The following is a 20,672-nucleotide window of genomic DNA, read 5'->3' as shown; positions in this document are numbered from 1 at the left end:
CCACCCCAGTCTGACCTATCACCCTCACCTTGATCTCTTTCCACCTATCACATTTCCGACGCCCCTCCCCCAAGTCCCTCCTCCCTACCTTTTACCTTAGCCTACTGGGCACACTTTCCTCATTCCTGAAGAAGGGCTTATGCCCGAAACGTCAATTCTCCTGTTCCCTGGATGCTGCCTGACCTGCTGCACTTCTCCAGCAACACATTTTCAGCTCTGATCTCCAGCATCTGCAGACCTCACTGTCTCCTCGACCCTCTGAAGACCCTGCCAGACCCACCCTACCTCCCCTATCCTCAAAACCCTGCAATTCCCACAGCCAATCCCCAACTTGAATATCTTTGGACTGTGGGAGGAAACTGGAGCACCCGGAGGAAACCCGTGCAGACACGGGGAGAATGTGCAGAGTTTGCACAGTTACCGAAGGCTGGGATTGAGTCCAGGTCCCTGGTGCTGTGAGGCAGCAGTATTAACCACGCTAACTACTGATCTTTTTGATCTGATCTTTTTACCCTTCAATATCCCCAGATGCATTTATTTACAAAGCAAATATCTGCCTCCCTTCTGAATCGCTCAATTTGATTTTGTGGCCTTCAGCACATTTCACTTTCTCAAACTTTCTTAACAACATTTCCTAGATTTCCTTTCAGCTGGGTTTTTAAAACTGTAGCCATTTTTGCGATTTCATCTTGACCAAAGAGGTGTTCACGATTAATTTATTATTAACCATCTCGCGTAAATCCCTTTGTCTCAATCTTGGCAAATCACCTTGGGTAGTACGATGAAACTAACATTTCTTAAACAAGAGTTCCTCGAAATTGAACACAATGGGCCCTATTCATAATGCATGCTGGTTATGATCCAATGGCAAAATGGAGCAAATATTTAAATAAACTTTAGCAATTTACAACCTTTGGTTTGTATTTTTTAAAAGGTGACTGGGCTGGGAAGATTAGTACTCACCTCTTGTTTGTAACTAACTTTTATTCCCCCCCACTACAAATGAAAATATATCCCAAGCTTTTCATCACACTTTATTTCTTTGCGAATGAAGTCTGATTTTCTGACGAACTTTAAAAGCATGACTTACCTTCCGGTTTGTTTGAGAAATTGCTCTTCAAACTCTCGAAGCGCTTTGCGGAGTTTCTTCTTCTCCACTCTAGTTTCATGAAGATGTTCCAACAACTCAGGCCTGTACAAAGCAAACATACAGCTTATTTGGCACTGTTACCTTGTGCAAATATGATTTTATGAACATCCTATAATTAGAGAAAAAAAAATGACTAGTCACAAATTTGAAATGGAACTTGCTTTGGTCCTGTGAGATTCATCAGCTCAGGATATCCCAAAGTGTTTTACAGCCAATGAGTAAATCTGGCTTTTAATGCAGTCAAAAAGCAAAACATCATATTTATTTGACAAACCATGAGACAATGTTCAAATCATCAGTTTGTAGTATGGTAGATTGAGGAATAAATATTGGCCAAACAGTATTCCTCTAATCTTAGACTAGTGTCATAGGTCCTACTACATCCACTTGAGGCTCCAGACAGGACATTAGTTTAATATCTCATCATCAAAACACAACTTGGGACATGATATTCAAATAGAGATATATTGGAAAGTGTGGACGTACAAAGGGGTTTTGAGTGTCCGTGGGCACCAGCCAATGAAAGTAGAAAGACCAGTGCAGAAAGCATTTAGGAAGGGAAATGGTCTATTGGTCTTCAATATAGGAGGATCTGAATTCGAAATTAAGGATGTCACACAGGGTCTTGGTGTGGATAGTTTTGGCGTTCCTGTAAGAGTGAAGATATACTTTCCAAAGGTGTGTTGCTGAGGTACATTAGGCTGACGACTGGAGCTGGCAGGATTGTCATAGGAGGAGAAATTGGTCCAGCTGGGTATATATTCATGAGTTAAGAAGAAAGTGGATCTGATTGAAACACAGAGGCTAGAGAGATAAAACATTTGTGCCACACTAATGCCCAACAATGACCATCTCCAATAAGATGGAATCTAACTACGAACCCTTGACATTCAATGGTATTACCAACACTGAATCCCCCACTAACAACATCCTGGATGTAACCATTGACCAGAAACACAACTTGACTCAGTTGTAAATACAGAGGCAAGAAGAGCAGATCAGACATTAGGAATACTGCAGCGAGTAACTCACCTCCTGGCCCCTCAAAGCCTGTCCACCATCTATAATTTCTCCTCCAAACCACTAACCATCTTGACGTGGAAACAATCTTTATTCACTGGGTCAAAATCCTGGAATTCCCTCCCCAGGGGTACTTTCGGTCTCCCTACAGTAGGTGGACTGCAGCAGTTAAAGATGCCAGCTCACCACCAGGTTCTCAAGAATTGACCACTGCACCAAAAATACACTTTTCTCTCCACAGATGCTGCCAGACCCTCTGAGTTTTTGCAGCAATTTCTGTTTTTATACAGGCAATAATGTTTCCCTTACAACTGCCCTGTGACATTTTTGTAATACTTAAAGAATCAAGACTTCCCAAGCTCATGCTGCGTTTCCTCTGTTTAGACCTGGAGAGAGAGTGAGTGATCACCAAGTCACATTGTCCCAATCTTCTACTGATGCCACCTCTAAGCTTGGAAGATAACATTACAAGTTCTCTTCCAAGTCACACAAAAGTGCTCCTTTGGAGATATTTTGCTGTTTCTTCCTTGTGACCACACTAAAATCCTGGAAGCTCATACCTAATAGAACTGCAGCAGTTTACAAAAGGGTTAGATCTGCCACCATCAATAAAAACCTATGCACAGACCAATGTATGCTGGCTTTCCGAGTAATAGAAAGACAGCTGCTGTTAAAAAAAAAATCAATTGCCCTCTGGTTTTCCCTTGGGAAGAAGAGAGTGTGCATTTGTGGGGAGAGAGGGGTAAGTTCCCAGCAGGGGGAAGTGCTCAGAGGCAGTACAGACTGATAAACGGACTGCAACACTCCCATTTCTCCAAGCTGACCAACAGGCTTTCTGGAAGGACTGGGAAATTCACCACGAAAGGTTCCTCAAGATGTTATCCATTGTCATTAGGAATCTGGCTTGTGTGGAAACATTACCTCATTTCATTCCAATGCGTGCAATTTTGCATTTTGTCATCTTGCGATCTGTTAATTATTCATTGCGGTAAAAATTAAAAATTCATTGGGGAGCAGAGTTTCAAACAGGACCGTGGTTTCCAATGTCAAGTTATTGATTCAGGGTGAGGGAGTTGATCATTCACGGTAAAATTGATACAGTGTCTAACAGATTATCTTTCTCAACATGCCAACAGCAATTCGCATTTGCAGACCTTGAACCTGAAGATGTATGATATCAGAGGCCTTCCCTGTAGTGTTTGCTAGATTAATTACCTGTTACTACACTCATTCAGAGTTAAACAGATACTGGTCAGGTTTCTCAGACTAAAATGAAAATATTTCATCTTAAGTAGAAACATAACTACTAAGGTAATACCTAGCAATGCAAGAGACAGAACTACACACACTATAACCACTTCAGACTAGAATGGCTATGACCAAGCCATTTCTGAATTTTGCAATTTTCTAGACAATAGAATACCTAACTACAAGTATGTGAACCAGTAAAAATAATCACCTGAAGCATTAAGTGATGCATTAGAAAGTCAAGCATTAAGGTAGCTTTACCTATACAAATACCGTATCTTCCATGTTTTCATGTCCAAAGTGTTATTCTAAAATGATAGGAGTTGCTTGGAATTGCTCAGTTGTTTTAGGATCAGGGCAGACACACTCCTTCACAGCGTCAGAGACCCGGGTTTGATTTCACCCGCTGTCGACTGTCTGTGTGGAGATTGTATATTGTCCCCATGTCTGGGTGGGTTTCCTCTGTGTGCTCCAGTTTTCTCCCACAGTCCAAAGATGTACAGGTTAGGTGGATTGGCAAAGCTAAATTACCTGTAGTGTCCAGGGAGTGCAGGGTCACAGGGTTAGACCTGGATGGGATGCTCTTCAGAGAGCCAGTACAGACTCGGTGTGCCAAATGGCCTGCCTCTGCAATATAGCGGTTCAATGATTATTGGCGTTTGCAAACAATGGTTTTTTGGGCTGAAGTTATTACAGTGTGGATCTATAGGTGAGAAGTCTTGTTTTGGGGCATATTTCTTGATGTCACACTTACTGCCCATACAAATATATGAATCCATACACAGGTAAAAAAACAATTAGAGAACACTCCAATTAGAGTATTCAGTGGATTACCTATCAGCTCACCTGTAGATGTTCAAAACCCAAGTACCAAATTCGCAATAAAGTATTAATTTTTCTATTAATCAATTCAATTTAATCTGATCGAGAATTAAAAGTAAAAAAGCAAAATTTAAAAATTGCCTTCAGTCAGGAGTGGTATCGTCATGGTAATGTCACTGGAGTAGTAATCCAGAACCTCAGGCTAATGTTCTGGAAACATGGTTCAAATCCCACAGGAGCAGATGGAGAAATTTGAATTGAATCAAAACATGGAATTAAAAACCTAGCCAAATGGCAGCCACGTAACCACGTTGTAAAAACCTACCTGGTTCACTAATGTCCTTCAGGGAAGGAAATTTGACATCCTCACCTGGTCCGGCCTATATGTGACTCCAGTAATGCAGTTCACTCTTAACTGCACCCTAGGAAACTTGGGATGGGCAATAAATACTGTCCTAGCCAGTGATGTCCATGCCTTACGGTGGCATAGGAGTTGGCAGCATCTGGGGCTCACCCTTTCAGTCTGCTTCTCTTCTTTTTCCTTTTCTTTGGTCTTTTTTTAGCACTTTTTAAAAAAACTTTATCCTGCAGAGAGGGCAGCAATGACGGCAGAGCATTGCAGCACTGGGGGTCCAGAGTGAAGCAAGCCAACCAGTGGTTGACGGCTGGGAGCGTGGAGTGAGACAGTTAGTGGTTGGCGGGTCTGGACCACGGCTCTGGCAGTCACCAGGCTAGGCCCAGTGCGGTCAGCCTGTTACAGATGACAGTCAGCAGCTTACGAGCCCAGTTGGGGTCGGCCCAGTGCTAGGGACAGTGAAAGCACTGGATTGCTAACCCAGTCACATTACCATGAGGGTCCCACTCCTGACTGGAGGCAATTTTCTTTTATATATATTGCTTTTTTTTTTAAAAAATTGTGTGGAGAGCGCCCAGTGTGGAGCGACCACAGAAGGACTCTAACATCCATTGTTTAACTTTATTTTCCTAATTTATACTGTGATGAACTATAATATAGAACTTTTAGCTTTTTCCTTTGTTTTTCTCTTTTTGTACCTAATCTATTTTAGAGCATTCCAGCGCAGTACAGGCCCATCGGCCCTTGATGTTGCACCGACCTGTGAAGCCAATCTGAAGCCCATCTATCCTACACTATTCCATGATCATCCGTATGTTTATCCAATGATCATTCAAATGCACTTAAACTTAGCAAGTCTACTACAGTTGCAGGCAGGGCATTCCACACCCCTACTACTGAGTAAAGAAATTACTTCGCACATCTGTCCTATATCTATCACCCCTCAATTTAAAGCTACATCCCCTCGTGCTAGCCATCACTATCTGAGGAAAAAGGCTCTCACTGTCCACCTATCTAACCTTCTGACTATCTTACACGTCTCAATTAAGTCACCTCTCAGCCTTCTTCTGACAAAAACAGGCTGGTGTCCCTCAGCCTTTCATCAAAAGGCCTTTCCTCCATACCAGGCAACATCCTAGTAAATTGCCTCTGCATCCTTTCCAAAGCTTCCACATCCTTCCTATAATGCGGTGACCAGAACTGTACACAATTCTCCAAGTACGGCCGCACCGGAGATTTAGTACCCAAGATTTGTAAGTAGGTATCTAAGATGGCACGGCATGAGGTGACATGTACACTTTTCACTGTATTCTTGTACACATGACAATAAAAACTAATTCTAAAAACATTCTTACATAGAAGCTTCATGTAGATTGGCCAGTGAAGTAGTTGAATGCCTGATATCTTTCTTCTCATCCAGAGGTGGGAGAAATCCAGGCTCATGATCTTCATCTCTATGGTCTACATTGCCTACAAATTCTTGAAAAGGAAACTCCTCTATCGGTCTGGTTGATATTTCACAACTCTTCAGAATAGTTTCTTCATCTGAACCTTCTTCTTCCTGCACAAGTCAAAGTGACAACTTTACAACCCCTTCTCAACCAAATATTATAGATATATGATGAGATAAATAGCAATATATGTTTCACGGGAATGCTTTTTGTAACAAAGTGTCATGTGTTTAATAACTAGTGATAACATTGCTTTAACAAGGGCCTATTCGGGTTGGACTCTGGCCTTCCAGCTCAATTCAGATAGAGTGTGAACGATAGGATCACGTGAAATGAATTTAGGCACAGTTTTAAATGAAAACGGAGGGCACAGCAAACAGGTTTGAGATCTCTGATCTCACAAAGGGTCGATGGTATGTGAAACGAAACATTCAAGTTGGTGCAGTACCCTTCCACCTTCAGAATATTTCCCGAGCCTGCCCCTTCCTTAACTCATCCACTGCTGCAGCTCTCCTTTGTGTTTGTTCCAACGGTAGTACAGTGCTCTCATTCGCTCCCAGCCTCCCATCTCTTGGCCTCGAGAAACTTGAGCTCAACCAGGACCTTGCCGCCCACATCCTAAACCCTTGCACCAAACGTCTGGTCATCTGTGTTCTCAAGTCTCAGTCAGGAACGCCTTCCTGTGAACTACCTGGAGACATTGAGCTATGTTAAAAAAGTGCTGCACAAATGTAATCTGTAAGCAGTTTGCCGGAAGAGGTTGCTTGCAAATAAGGAACATTTCTCGTAGATTTTTTCATACCATGCAGAAAAGGTCCTTTGGCCCACATGTCTGTACCTCCATAATGCACTTATGGTGCTAGTTAATCCCAATTTCCTGTACTTGTCCCATATCCTTGAATGTTATTATATTTGAAGTGCTCATCCTATTTTTTTTAAAAAAACAGGGTGTAAGGATTCCGGCCTCCACTACGTTCCCAAGCAATGCATTCCAAATTCCGACCACTCACTGAGTAAAAATGTTTTTTTCTGAAATCCTCTCTGAATCTCCTGCCCCTTACTCTAACTATGCCCTCTCATGATTGCCCCTCAACCAAGGGGAACAGCTGCTCTCTAGTCACCTTTCTATCCCCCTCAATCTTATAAACCTCAATCACATTCCCCCTCAGTCTTCTCAGCTCTAAAGTAAACAATCCAAGCTGATCTCTCCATCTCAGGCCACATCCAGGTGAATCTCCTCTGTCCCCCTCTCCAGTCTATCACATCCTTCCTGTAGTGAGGTGACTAGAACTGCACACAATACTCCAGCTGGGGCCTGACTAACTCTCCATACAATGGCAGGGTAATAAGTCACTTGTCTCAGGAGCATTGTTTGGAAATGTAATCAGCTCTGCATTCCCGAGCTTCCTCACACTGATGACCACCATTAAAGGATCCCCCTTCATGCAATACTTACAATAGTGGGGATTGCTGCTGCAGGAGAGAGAAGCTGCCTAATACTTCGATATCTGTCATAGAGCGGCTTCATTAGCAGTCTTTCCTGTTTGTTCACCTAGTCAAACAAAGATCGGTTATCAGTGGGGCTTGTACAGAAGAGTGCTCACTGCTTCAATAACTTTCAGACTCACAGTAAAAGGGAGATCACAATTAGACTGCAACACCTTTCAAGTGGAAACGAGCAAACATGTGAACAGCAGCTGATAGAGAGAGCAAGACAAAGAGAGCACACAACAGACCCCCATCTGTAAGCAAAACCAGATCACCAGAGAGCCGCACACAGAGTCTGGCAAGGGGGCGGGGGGGCACAGGTTGTTTTGTTGGAGGTGGTGATGGTGGTAGTGGTGGGGGGTGTGGTGGCGTGGAGAACCAATTTGAGTCGGGAACATCGAGGTGAGTAGGGGATGGCCTCCGAGGAGAAAGTGAGAACTGCAGCTGCTGGAGATCAGAGTCGAGAGTGGAGTGCTGGAAAAGCACAGCAGGTCAGGTAGCATCCGAGGAAGAAAAATCCACGTTTCAGGCCAGAGCCCATCATTAGGCATTCCTGATGAAAGGGCTCTGGCCCAAAGCGTCGATTCTCCTGCTCCTCGGATGCTGTCTGACCTGCTGTGCTTCTCCAGCAACACACACTCAATGTCAATGGCCTCATTAAGGTCAGGATAGTAGCGTCTGTATCAGAATGTGTGGGGTTTGTGTGTGCACCTCAAGCAAGATGGGTGCTCCTTGTCATCTTGATTTAATGTCAGGAACCCCACCCAGTACTACGAGAGCGCAAAAATTCATGCACAGTCAATCAGAACAACTGATAATTTGCCACATCAATATGGCCAAATACCTCTAGTGATATATTTTTCTCATAACTTTCAGAAGTTTTGTACAAATAGCCCCATGGCTCTTAAAGTAATAAAAAAAAAGTCCCGATTATTCAGTATCTGTCACAATTAGCCCCAACCTGCAGTTATTAGCACAAGAAATCTCTTATGAAAGCTCAGTTTTGGCTCAAAGTCAGGGCCATACTAACGTCTAATGCAGTTCTGATTGACGGTACTTGCAGGCGCCAATAGCCGGGGCAAAGCGGAGGGCTCAATTTGCGACAAAAAAAAGGGAACATAATCTCCAAGGAAGCTGCAGCCTCTGCTGGAATCTTGCTGAGCAGCCTGAAGAGGGAGCTGTTGTCACAGCAATTATATTGCTTTACCGAGTGCCCCATACAGGAGAGCTGATGTTTAGCTTGTTACTCCTATAGCAGCTCTTTCAAACTGTTGTTCAATTTAAACCAAAACTCCACCTATTTTTCTCCCTAGTGGTAGTAATGTTCAATTTTTAAAAAAAATAAAATCCCTGTGGAATTCTGTTTCCATCAACCCTTCATATCATGCGTTCAACACCTTAAACTTCTGAAGAGATTTCTCCACTTGCACCATTTCAATACAATACCATTTAGGTTTTATCACTTCACACTTGTCTGCATTGCACTCTAATCTCCCATGCATCTACCCATTACACCCTCTTATCTTGTGTTGTTCTGAAGCACGTTACCACATTGACAACTTTTGTGAGGACAAGTTACATGAGGACTTAGAACGGAACCACCTTAGACCGGTCTACAGCAAAAAGGTCCAGGCAGAGTGTGGTCTCTCTGTCATGGTCCTGCAAACAAGGTCAGAACTGGACCAGAAACGTTAACTCCACTTTCTCTCCACAGATGCTGCCAGACCTGCTGAGTTTTTCCAGCAATCCCGGTTAGTGTTTCTGATTTCCAGCATCTGCTGTTCTTTAGATTGTTTTTGTTTAGTGAACAGGCTTAAGTCTTTCGTTCAGAGAAGAATCTCCGAGACGTGACACATGCAAAGAAACAAAGTAATACGGATTCGGTTGCATTCCGGTAACAGGGGAATGCAGCTTTCACTGGGGGCAGTGGACTTTGCTCATTCTTACGGTTTACATGGAGCTTCCTGCGGCTTCTATTGGCCAACTTCCTGGCTGAATCAATCGTTTGCTGGTTATTCTTCCCAGGGAGGGACCAGGAAGGTTGGGGGGCATGACGACTCAGTGGTTAGCACTGCTGCCTCACAGCGCCAGGGACCCAGGTTTGATTCCACCCTCAGGTGACTGTGTGTAGTTTGCACATTCTCCCAGTCCATTGTCTGCACTGGTTTACTCCCACAATCCAAAGTGAAATGGGCAGGCTTGGTGGATTAGCCATGGGGAATAGGGCTACAGGTATAGGGTAGGGGGCTGTGTCGGGATGGAATGCTCTTTGGAATTTTGGTGTGGACTAAATGGGCTGTTTCCACGCTGCATGGGGTTTTGAGATAAGTGGCCATTCTGCCCATGCAGAGTTGGAGCAGACAACGTGGTAAATCGAACTATATAGGCCCAGAGAAATGTTAACGATCAGACCCTAGACTCTGGTACTCTGTGCACACCAGATTATCCACTTCAGTTCCAGGTCATCCCAGAGGAATGATAACCAGGAAAAGCTTCACAGTGCTGTATGCTGCCAAGCTAGAAGCTGGAGTTGCAGCAGCACCCAAATACATGTCTGACAATGCAGAGTCTGTCTTAGGATTGCTTCCTAGACACAGCTGGCTGCTCACTCGGTTACCGTTCTCATGGGTCACGGTTAGCTCCTTCGAATGGTCTTACATCATTAGTAGAAACCCCAAAATGAAACTTGCTAGACACAGGGAACAAAAACAGAAATTGCTGAAGAAACCCAGCAAGTCTGACATCATCCATGTAGATCAAGCTGTGTTAACACACACATGGAGTCCAGTTACTCTTTATTGGAACTGATGACTCACGGAACTCGAAATGTTAACTCCGCTTTCTTCCCACTGATGCTGCTAGACCTGCTCGCTTTCTCCAGCAAATTCTGCTTTTGTCTCAGATCTCCAACATCCGCTGTGCTTTGTTTATTCTAGACACAAGGGCACAGGATACAAAGGGATCTAGTAAGTGGGTATTTGCCGGTGTCAAGTGCCAGTAAATAGTAAAGGTAGCGGTAAAGTCACCATGGCCCAACCAGACCAAAAAGGGGTAGAGATAAGTGGAAGTGGTTTAATAGGAGGGGAGAGGTTGAGTCATGGAGTCCTTCACGGTAACCTCAGCCAGTGAGAGCACTGAACCCATAATGTTGGCTTTGCTCTGCATCCCAAACCAGCCATTCAACCAACTGAGCTATCCAACTCCCAAATGGTGACACTGTTATGGAGCTAACCCAACTGAAGTTTACAGGATATAACATGCAATTTTAGCTAGTATCTCAATTTCAGTTGAGAAGCTGGGAACATCTTCTCTCAAAACACACTCCTTTAAAATGTATTTATTCACCACAGTTTAATATTCTTAATCTCACTGCCTGAGACACCAATATTTTCATTAGTGCCTTCTCAAAATATTCTGTTGATACGGAATCAGTTTATTCCAAAGCAGCTGCATCGATTTCAATCCGTCCTTTAGGCCCCAGAGAATCAATCCTCCTCCAATCTTAAAAGTCATTCTCCAATATGGGATCTCTTATTTCCTTGTAATTGACTAATAATGATGACAGCTCGCTCACACATTCTAACTGCAGATCTGTAGGCACTCTACACGGAGGAAGGATTGACTATTCACATTTGGGCAATGAAAAGGGGGCTGGTAAAAAATCAGAAAGAATCAAAGCAATATCCGATGTAGGTCGCAATAATAAATAAATAAAAATAGTAGTTATGATGGAATGATTGGAATCTAATCTCTGGGTTCTGATTGTAAGCTGCTTTCAGGAATCAAGAAACCATTGATGAGATTACCATCAGACCATTAATCCAGATCTAATTCACAACCTATTTATCTGCATACATACCGGTCGTCCATAAAGGCTTTCAAAATGCAATAGGCAATTTTGCATGTTGACCTTATCTAACCTCAGTTGCTTTTGTGTCATTTCCTGTGCAAAATATTGTTGAATTGTTTTGGTCAGACCATTTAAAATAACAACATTTCTTCAAATCATTTTATTTCAAATGCCTTAATAATTGCAAGTTCATTATTATTTACTGTGAGGTACCTTAACGTCCTCCGGAAGGCCAAGTATTTCCTGCTTTTCTTTCAACTTTTTCATCACAATGTGTACAGTTTCCTCAACACTCGGTTTTTGCTGGGATTCTCCGGATCCCTGGTGCTTGTTCTCTTTGTCCTGCCTGGAGTTTCCGGGCAGCACGCTGCTTCGATGTCTATGCCGCCTGCTCTCCTCCTCGGAGATCTTCAGCTTCAACTCTGGTGAAGCCAGTCACAACGAAACCAAAATAACAGTAAGAACAGCGACAGCTTTCATTTACGTGGCACCTACCCATGTTTAAAACGCCACCTCAAGCCAGCAAATACTTCAGTTAAAAACCATTGTATTCTTGGAAATTTCTAAACAAATAATGTTTCGTGTTTTAGGAGCTGAAACAAAACATTCCTGAGCGCCATGAGATAATTACCTCCAAGTCCCTTTAAATACAATGGATTGGGAAACTTAATTTCTTGGTCGTGTGCTTGTGACTTGTTCTTGTGGCATAGACTTATGTACACAGGACTGAGCTGTGTGTGAACTGTCTGGGTGCTAACAGAAGCTGCTTGGTGATTCTCCAGTTTCTCATGTCATAGAGTCTTACAGCACACAAGAGGCACATCAAAAGGGGTTGAAGGCCCCCCCCCTCCCCCAGTTTTGTTTGGACAATTTCCCTGTCTATACAGTCCAACATCCCTCCCATTATAGCCAGCATCAGGGATCTTTTAACCAGCCTTTCAGTTCTTGGGTTATTTACAGGATCATGCGGTGTGCAAAATGACACAATAGCGACCGCGGTTCAAAGAATAACACTGTACCGGGTCAGGTTTTTCCAATTGTGGAGGATAACAATGTCATGAAACAACTTTTACATACAAGTCACAGCTTTTATTCCCTTTTCCTTCCTGGTGGGTCATAGTTCTATACTGACTGTTGCTTGCACTACATCGAGGAACCAATTTAACACATGTCCTGCATACATGGAGCAGAGGAAGAGATCGCAATGGCATCTTGAAATTAGTGCAAAGGCATGTGGCTTCAGGGACAACAAGGGTGTTGACTGGTTCTTGCATGAGCTGAGAAAAAACAGCCAGAGAGTAATTGGGTTAAACATCACATTCCTGATTCATTGAGGAATAAGGACCTTTGAAAGAAGGAGCTGAGGAGAATAGTCTTTATGCAGCCAGTTTTAACATAGCTGTGGAGAATACACAGTTAAAAATCACAACACCAGGTTATAGTCCCAACAAGTTTATGTGGAGGCACTAGTTTTCAGAGCACTGCTCTGTTGACAACCACCTGAAGGAGCAGCACTTGAAAGCTAGTACTTCCACATGGGCTGAGAAGTGGCAGATGGAGTTTAATTCAGATAAATGCGAGGTGCTGCATTTTGGGAAAGCAAATCTTAGCAGGACTTATACACTTAATGGTAAGGTCCTAGGGAGTGTTGCTGAACAAAGAGACAGCAGAGTGCAGGTTCATAGCTCCTTGAAAGTAGAATCACAGGTAGATAGGATAGTTTGGTATGCTTTCCTTTATTGGTCAGAGTATTGAATACAGGAGTTGGGAGGTCATGTATAGAGGTTTACAAAATCATGAGGGGCATGGATCAGGTAAATAGGCAAAGTCTTTTCCCTGGGGTCAGGGAGTCCAGAACTAGAGGGCATAGGTCTAGGGTGAGAGGGGAAAGATATAAAAGAGACGTATGGGGCAATTTTTTCAATGAGAGGGTGGTACATGTATGGAATGAGCTGCCAGAGGAAGTGGTGGAGGCTGGTACAATTGCAACATATGAATAGGAAGGGTTTGGAGGCATATGGGTCGGGTGCTGGCAAGTGGGACGAGATTGGGTTGGGATATCTGGTCGGCATGGACGGGTTGGACCGAACGGGTTGGTCTGTTTCCATGTTGTACATCTCTATGACTCTATAAACCTGTTGGACTATAACCTGATGCTGTGTGATTTTTAAACTCTATCCACCCCAATCCAACGCCGGCATCTCCAAATCCTGAGGAGAATAGTCTTAATGCAGCCAGTTATAACATAGCTGTGGTTGTCTTTATGTAGCCAGCTTTAATATGGCAGAGGACAATAGTCTTTATGCAGCCAGTTATCATGTAGAATCTGAGAAAGGTGCTGGAACTAGACTGAATAGTAATATTCAAAAGGGAAATGGATACAAACCTGAAAAGGAAGAATGAGGCAGGCTATTTGGGGAGGAGCAGGATTGTGGGGCTAACTAGGATGGCTCTTTCAAAGAGCAAGCACAAACATAAAGGGCAGAATGGTCTCATTATGGACGGAGACATTCGATAAAGAGAGACCTCATTTAAGGATCTCACTGTATGCAAATTTTAAGAATTTAAACCAGTACAAGAAATGAGTTAGCATATTTTTGGTTTTGGTTTGTAATTAATGCAAGTAACAGGCATAAGTCACTGTGCAGGCAATTGAATGTGCCATCTGCTTTGAGATGATTTTTCAAAAGGAAATATTCAAGGAACCTATTGTATCTTTTTAATCACCGAGGGGCAGGCGTCACTGCCTGGACATCTGGCACCATTCCAGCTGCTGCTTTAAAATTCCCATCTCCTGCCGCTAGTCTAATTGTTACTAGTTTGCAGCTGAAAATTATGGCTCCTATTACACCACAAATTGCATGCAACCACATTAAGGTTGTTCTGTACCTTTTAACTGCTTACGGGCCCTTGTCAGATCATTCATCCACTTCAAGACTTCTGGATTGCCAACTTTATCACTGTGGGATGGCTATAACCACAAGAGATTACAGTTATCCTTCCTGGTTAGTCCTGCACTTTTTATATTATATAACACCACATCATTTGTTTTTCTTCAAACTTCAGAAAACCACAACACTGCCTGAGGTCAATTGGAAGCTCGCTGGAAAAGGAAGATTAGCTGGGTTACTGGGTAAAAAAAAAAAACGTGTGGAACTAATTAGACAACTCCTTCAAAGACCCTGCACAGACCAAACTGGCCCAGTGCAATTTTACTTCTTAAAAAAAAAGTCTCTTTATATCATAAAGAGAATCCTCAAAACGCAGATGACTTCTTTCGATATTGTAATGGAAGACGATGTGATTTTCATTCAGGAGTAAAAATGGTGTTCAGCTGCAGAATCTCTCTCGTCCAATTAATTATACACTGATGTAACTCTTTAGTGCTATTTTTCCCATTCATTTCCTTTATGTAGGCTTGCACATTTCATTTACTAATTTATTTCTATCATAAGGAATCCTCACTGATACGGAAACCTCTCTGTTCAGGAAAGTGCTGTGTAAACTCATTGCCTAGCCTATACCAGGTCTAGAAACAAGACAACAGCAACATCAGAATACATGTCTATCACCATGCACTGATAGACCTTACACATTCAATATGAAAGTTAATACTCAAATAGCTGCACAAATAAAAAAAATTGGCTAAGAAACAGAAAGCAAGAAATAGTGGAGAATTGTAATTTTCAGACTGGACAACTGTACAGATTAGTGTTTCCACAAGATCTGTATTAGGATTAGATTACACTCCTACAGCACGGAAACAGGCCCTTCGGCCCTACAAGTCCACACCAACCCTCCGAAGAGTAACCCACCCAGACCCATTCCCCTACACTATATTTACCCCTGACAAATGCACCTAACACTACAGGCAATTTAGCAAGCCCAATTCATCTGACCTGCAAATATTTGGACTGTGGGAGGAAACTGGAGCACCCGGAGGAAACCCACACAGACACAGAACGTGTAAACTCCACACAGACAGTTGCCCGAGGCAAGAACTGAACACGGGTCCCTGGCGCTGGGAGACAGCAGTGCTAACCACTGAGCCACCGTGCTGCCCCAAAAGGACTGACTTATTTTGATATTAACAAGGAATGTGGACTTGAATTTAAAAAAGGGATATAATTTCTAAATCAAGGAAGAAACCAAATTTCAAAAATGTAGTAAACAGTGACACTGATAGCAACAGGCTTGAAAAAGACTTAAGATTGGGGAAGTTTAATGCAGTGAAGTAATTTAGTTTACTACGAAGAATATAAACTAAATACTACAAAGTTAAAGTGAACATAGCACAGAGAAACACAAGCATCATCGCTCAGAAATCTTAAAAGGTTGCTGTTAAAAATCCTTGTCTTTATACATGGAGGCACAGAACACAGGAAAGGAACAAGTGATGCCAAATATCTATCCAACATTGGTTTAGTCCCCTGGAATATTGTCTCCTATTCTGGGCAACACACATTAGGAAAAATCTTAAAAACGATGAGGGATACTAGGGCAGAGAGGAGACACGAAAACAAAGCATTGCAGATGCTGGAGTCAGAGTCAGACGGCACGGAAACTGATCCTTTAGTCCATACTGACTGTAATCCAAAGCTAAACCAGTATTACCTGCCTGCTCCTGGCCCATATCGCTCCAAACCTTTCCTATTCATGTATTTATACAAAGGTCTTCTAAACATTGTAACTGTGCCCACATCCACCACTTCCTCAGGAAGTTCATTTCACACACGAACCACCCTCAGTAGAAAAAATTCTGTGTGTCTTTTTTAATCTCCCTCCTCTCACCTTAAAAATGTGCCCCCCAGTTTTGAAATCCCCCACCCTAGGGAAAAGATGGCTACCATTAACCCTATCTATACCCTTCTTTATTTTAAAAACCTCTATAAAGGTCACCCCTCAACCTTCTACGCTCCAGCGAAAACAGCCCCAAGACTTTCATCATAACTCAAACTTTCCATACTCAGCAACATCCTGGTAAATCTCTTCTGAACCCTCTCCAGTTTAATATCCTTACTATAACAGGGCGTCCAAAAATGGATACGGTACTCCAGAAAAGGTCTCACCAATGTCCTGGACAACCGCAACATGATGTCCCAACTTCTTTACTCAAAGGTCTGAGGAGATCTGACAGAAAATTAGTAAGTGCGGTAGAAACACAGCAGTTCTGGCAACATCTGTGAAGACTAAAACAGTGTTAATGTTTAAATTTCAGCATGACTACTCTTTGGAACTGGGAGTTGGACCAGATTCAGAAGGTTAACTTTGCTTTTCTCTTTCCACAGATACTGCCAGACCTGCTGAGTTCCCCCAGCACTGCTTGCAGAGAGGAGAGAGAGAGATGGCTTTTTTTCAAGCACAAACAGCTAAGGAGGGGTGAGACAATAGGTGTTCTCAAAGCCATAAGTTTTGATAAGAATAAGGTGAGGAGAAACTGCACCCAGTGGCAGAAAGGTCAGTTAGCAGAGGACACAGATTTAAAGTGCCACTTATGCAATAAGACATATTGATGCGGAATGTACTGACTGAAGGACAGGCCGTTCAATGATGATTTTCAAAACAGATCAAGAATTGGAGAAATGCCTGTCCAGACAATGCTATCAGTGATCCTAGGAAGAAATACATACATACACACACAGAAAGAGATCTTCATGCTCAAAAACCATCTTTCCAACATCTGTGGAAATTCAGGGTTGCACTGCATTGTTCACAGAATCATAAAGCTATACAGCACGGAGACAGTTCACCCGGTCCAAGTTGCTCATGCTGACCAGATATCCTAAATTAACCTACACCTCTCAGTTCCAGATTTCCACTTGTTAAATGAAACCTATCACTCTATTAGGGGTGGCACGTAGCTCAGTAGTTAGCACTGCTGCCTCACAGCACCATGGACCCAGGTTCGATTGCTGCCTTGGGCAACTGTCTGTGTGGGTTTCCTCTGGGTGCTCCAGTTTCCTCCCACAGTCCAAAGACAGCTCAGTAGTTAGCACTGCTGCCTCACAGCACCATGGACCCAGGTTCGATTGCTGCCTTGGGCAACTGTCTGTGTGTTTGCACATTCTCCCAGTGTCTGTGTGGGTTTCCTCTGGGTGCTCCAGTTTCCTCCCACAGTCCAAAGACGTGCAGGTCAGGTGAATTGGCCACGCTAAATTGCCCGTAGCGTTCGGTGCATTAGTCAGGGGTAAATGCAAGGAAATAGGTCTGGGCGGGTTGCTCTTTTGAGGGTCGGTGTGGACTTGTTGGGCCTGTTTTCACACTGTAGGGATTCGAATCTAATCTATCTTTCTGACACAGTGACCTCTGGACATCTCTGGTTTTCCTTTGTGCTTTGTAAATAGAGGAGGTAGCTCCCACCTCCAAAACAGATGGTCGCAGTGAAATTGGAGCTAGCATGAACACAACGAGCAGAAAGAATCAGAGAAGGAGATAACTTGAAAGGAGATGGTTCAGCTGTGAAGTACAAGGATTCAATTGCCATTTTCTGTTAAGGCATGTTATGCTTTGTTGTTTAATCTGATGGTTTATCATTCATACTGCATCTTCATTGTTGAAGTAATTTTATTTCAGTGTTGCTAAAAAGAGAGATATTGATCAGGAGTCATGAAACAAAACCACAGCAATTTATTCATGCCTACCAGAATTCAACCAAGCAGCAACCACTTTCCATGCTGCATAAATCATTCTTTCCTTTATAAAGTTGGGTTTCTTGCATCTCAGTCCGAAGGTTGCAAGATGGAAAATATTAATGCCCTGTCTCCTTTTAGCATTGCTTAAGTTCTGAGCAACCAACTAATTATCTCAGTATCGTAATGCATAAGTGAGAGACAAACAGAATTATTCAATAAAGACGAAAAAAAAAAATTCATTGCACCAGGAGTTAATGAGCATCAAGCAAGAGTGGAGGTCAAAAGAACTGCTCCCCTCCAGAGGATTACTGAGCATCTGGAGAATATTCCCAGTGTGTACTTAATACTGCATTAAAAAGCTAGTGAACTATCTAGCTCAGAATGGATTTAGCAGTTACACAAATCAATCATTCCAAATTGAACAGGAGAAATGTGAAGATGGAGAGGAAGAGAGAAAAAAAAAGTAGACAAATGAGCTACTGAAAGATCTTTCCCCCCCCCCCCCCACAAAGGGTTTCATTTTGCCTCAGGAGATTTAATAAGTGGGAAGATTAGTGCGGAGACATTCCAGATTGGTAGGTTATACACATTACCTTGGTCAGTTGACCTTTAACAGTTTCTTATCTTCAAACACATTGTACGCTGCAAGTTTTCCACTATTAAGTTTCTTTGTGCCATGCAGCAATAAGGTGAAGATTTTATCACATACAGAAATTAATCTTGAATACCACAAAGCAAAAGTGTTTTAATCAATGTTTTTAAATCTAACATTCGCATCACCTACCCGATATTTTTTCTCTTGCTCAAATTTTTCTTCATACTTGCGTATTTTCTTCCTCAAATTCTGGATCTGTTTAGTCAGCTGTGTCATCAGCATTGGACTGTTCTCAGCTTCTGAATTGACTAGTGAAGAGTTTCTTGGCCTTGAAAAGAGAGCATAGTAGGGGGTCAACTCAAAACGCAGCAGCTCAGCAGTCACACCATCAATGAAACTCTGTTCTCTGAAACGCAAGTGTTTCTCTGAGCAATGACTGCTGTCAAAAGTGCAGTCTTCAAAAATTTCAATTGCTGTGCGAAGTGGTTAAACCTTCTTACAGGAGTAAACTTGGGTTCTGAACAAAATGAATTACAAGGACTCAGACCCATACCTATCAGGAGTATATTACTCATTCTTCCCACATTGAGGCATCTTTTCCAATCTTCTCCAGAAAATGAGAGCCTTTAACATGGAATCCATGAAAAAATTCCTTCAGTTTCAATCTATTGTTCTGCAGTATCATTTTATTGTTTGTGTTTAATCTTTATTGAGTCAGTCAGTCATTGACATGACATGGACCAGAGTTACCTTGCTGCCTTCATTGCCAGTGTGCATGAAATTGGAAGTGAACTGGGACAAACCTGGAGCATATATGCACAACAATACATGTTTGAGATTGAGCAATGGTAGAAATTGGCATTTGATGTCCAGATTTAGGCCATTTGGCTTATCAAACCTGCTCTGCCATTCCATCATGGATGATCCTCAACTCAATTCTCCTGCCTTCTCCCCATAGATGTCCTTACCAATCAAGGACTTAGCTATCTTGTTCTTAAATTGTCTTAATTACTTGGCCTCCGCAGCCTTTTGTGGCAATGAGCTCCACAGAGTCACCACCCTGAAGAAACTGCTCATCTCAGTTCTAAAGGGTCATCCCTTCACTCTGAAGACATGCCCTCAGGTCCTAGTCTCTCCTAATGGTGGAAACGTCTTCTACACACCTACTCTATCCAAGCCTCTCAGTATTCTGAGAGTTTCAATCAGCTCACTCCTTCATCCTTTTAAATTCCACCAAATACAGACCCAAATAAGCCCTCCATCCCTGGGATCATTCTTGTAAACTCCTCTGCACCATTCCAACCACATCCTTCCTTAAACACAGGGCACAAAACTGCTCCAATATTCCAAATGGGATCTGGCCAGAGCCCAATACAACCTCAGCTGTACATTCCTGCTCTGGTATTCTAGCCATCTCAAAATGAATGCTAATATTGTCAACTCAACCTGCATGTTAACCTTAAGAGAATCCTGAACTAGGACTCTTGTGCTTCAGATTTCCACAGCTTGTGCCTCTTTAGAAAAGTCTACACCTCTATTCTTCCTACTAAAGGTGCAGAATCTCATACGCTTCCACACTGTATTCCACCTGCCACTTCTTTGCCCACTGTCAAGTCAGTCCTCAAAGGAAACACTCCTGTGCAGACTCTGACTTCAACCTTCTACAGAAGTCAAGATCTGCGCTAACTTCCACCACAGCTACTGCCTCAGTGAAGCAAGTAACGTGAGGTATCCAATCAATTGCAAGCAATGTCCTAGGAGTTGGAAAACTTACCCTAAACTCTATCTAAAGGCGAGAACTTTCCAGTTGTACAATGTGACAACATGCAAAAGAAGAATTCAAGCAGATTGCAAAATGGACGGCGGAACAATTTTACAACATGATGTTGACTATCTAAGTCTAACCAACCATCCCTAACACCTAACTGTGCAATCTTGGATCTGCCCTATCTGAAGAAAGACTGTGAATTGTGTTCAGCACAATTAAGAGAATTGGTATATCTGGCAGGTAGAGGTTACATAATTAGATCAGTAAGTATACTTCAAACATTGCTTTGGCTA

The 20,672-nt window shown here is 42.7% G+C and overlaps 1 protein-coding gene across 7 annotated transcripts in view; it reads right to left on the bottom strand.

The window, feature by feature from the left end:
* fam13c (family with sequence similarity 13 member C) overlaps positions 1 to 20,672 on the bottom strand; it is a 132,824-nt gene that overhangs the window by 6,476 nt on the left and 105,676 nt on the right. For 6 of the 7 annotated variants that reach the window (XM_043712338.1, XM_043712344.1, XM_043712340.1 and 3 more), the window contains 7 exons: positions 18,801 to 18,939; positions 14,274 to 14,355; positions 11,598 to 11,806; positions 11,394 to 11,477; positions 7,503 to 7,598; positions 5,951 to 6,156; positions 1,091 to 1,192 (listed from right to left, as the gene is read on the bottom strand). In XM_043712338.1, coding sequence (XP_043568273.1) covers positions 1,091 to 1,192; positions 5,951 to 6,156; positions 7,503 to 7,598; positions 11,394 to 11,477; positions 11,598 to 11,806; positions 14,274 to 14,355; positions 18,801 to 18,939 — 918 coding nt within the window. The remainder of the gene's footprint in view (positions 1 to 1,090; positions 1,193 to 5,950; positions 6,157 to 7,502; positions 7,599 to 11,393; positions 11,478 to 11,597; positions 11,807 to 14,273; positions 14,356 to 18,800; positions 18,940 to 20,672) is intronic. The other variant, XM_043712339.1, reaches the window with a different exon arrangement.

This window comes from Chiloscyllium plagiosum, chromosome 22 (assembly GCF_004010195.1).
Source record: "Chiloscyllium plagiosum isolate BGI_BamShark_2017 chromosome 22, ASM401019v2, whole genome shotgun sequence".
Taxonomy (NCBI): domain Eukaryota; kingdom Metazoa; phylum Chordata; class Chondrichthyes; order Orectolobiformes; family Hemiscylliidae; genus Chiloscyllium; species Chiloscyllium plagiosum.
Note: the sequence above shows the minus strand (reverse complement) of the source record. Positions and strands in the feature narration are given on the sequence as shown.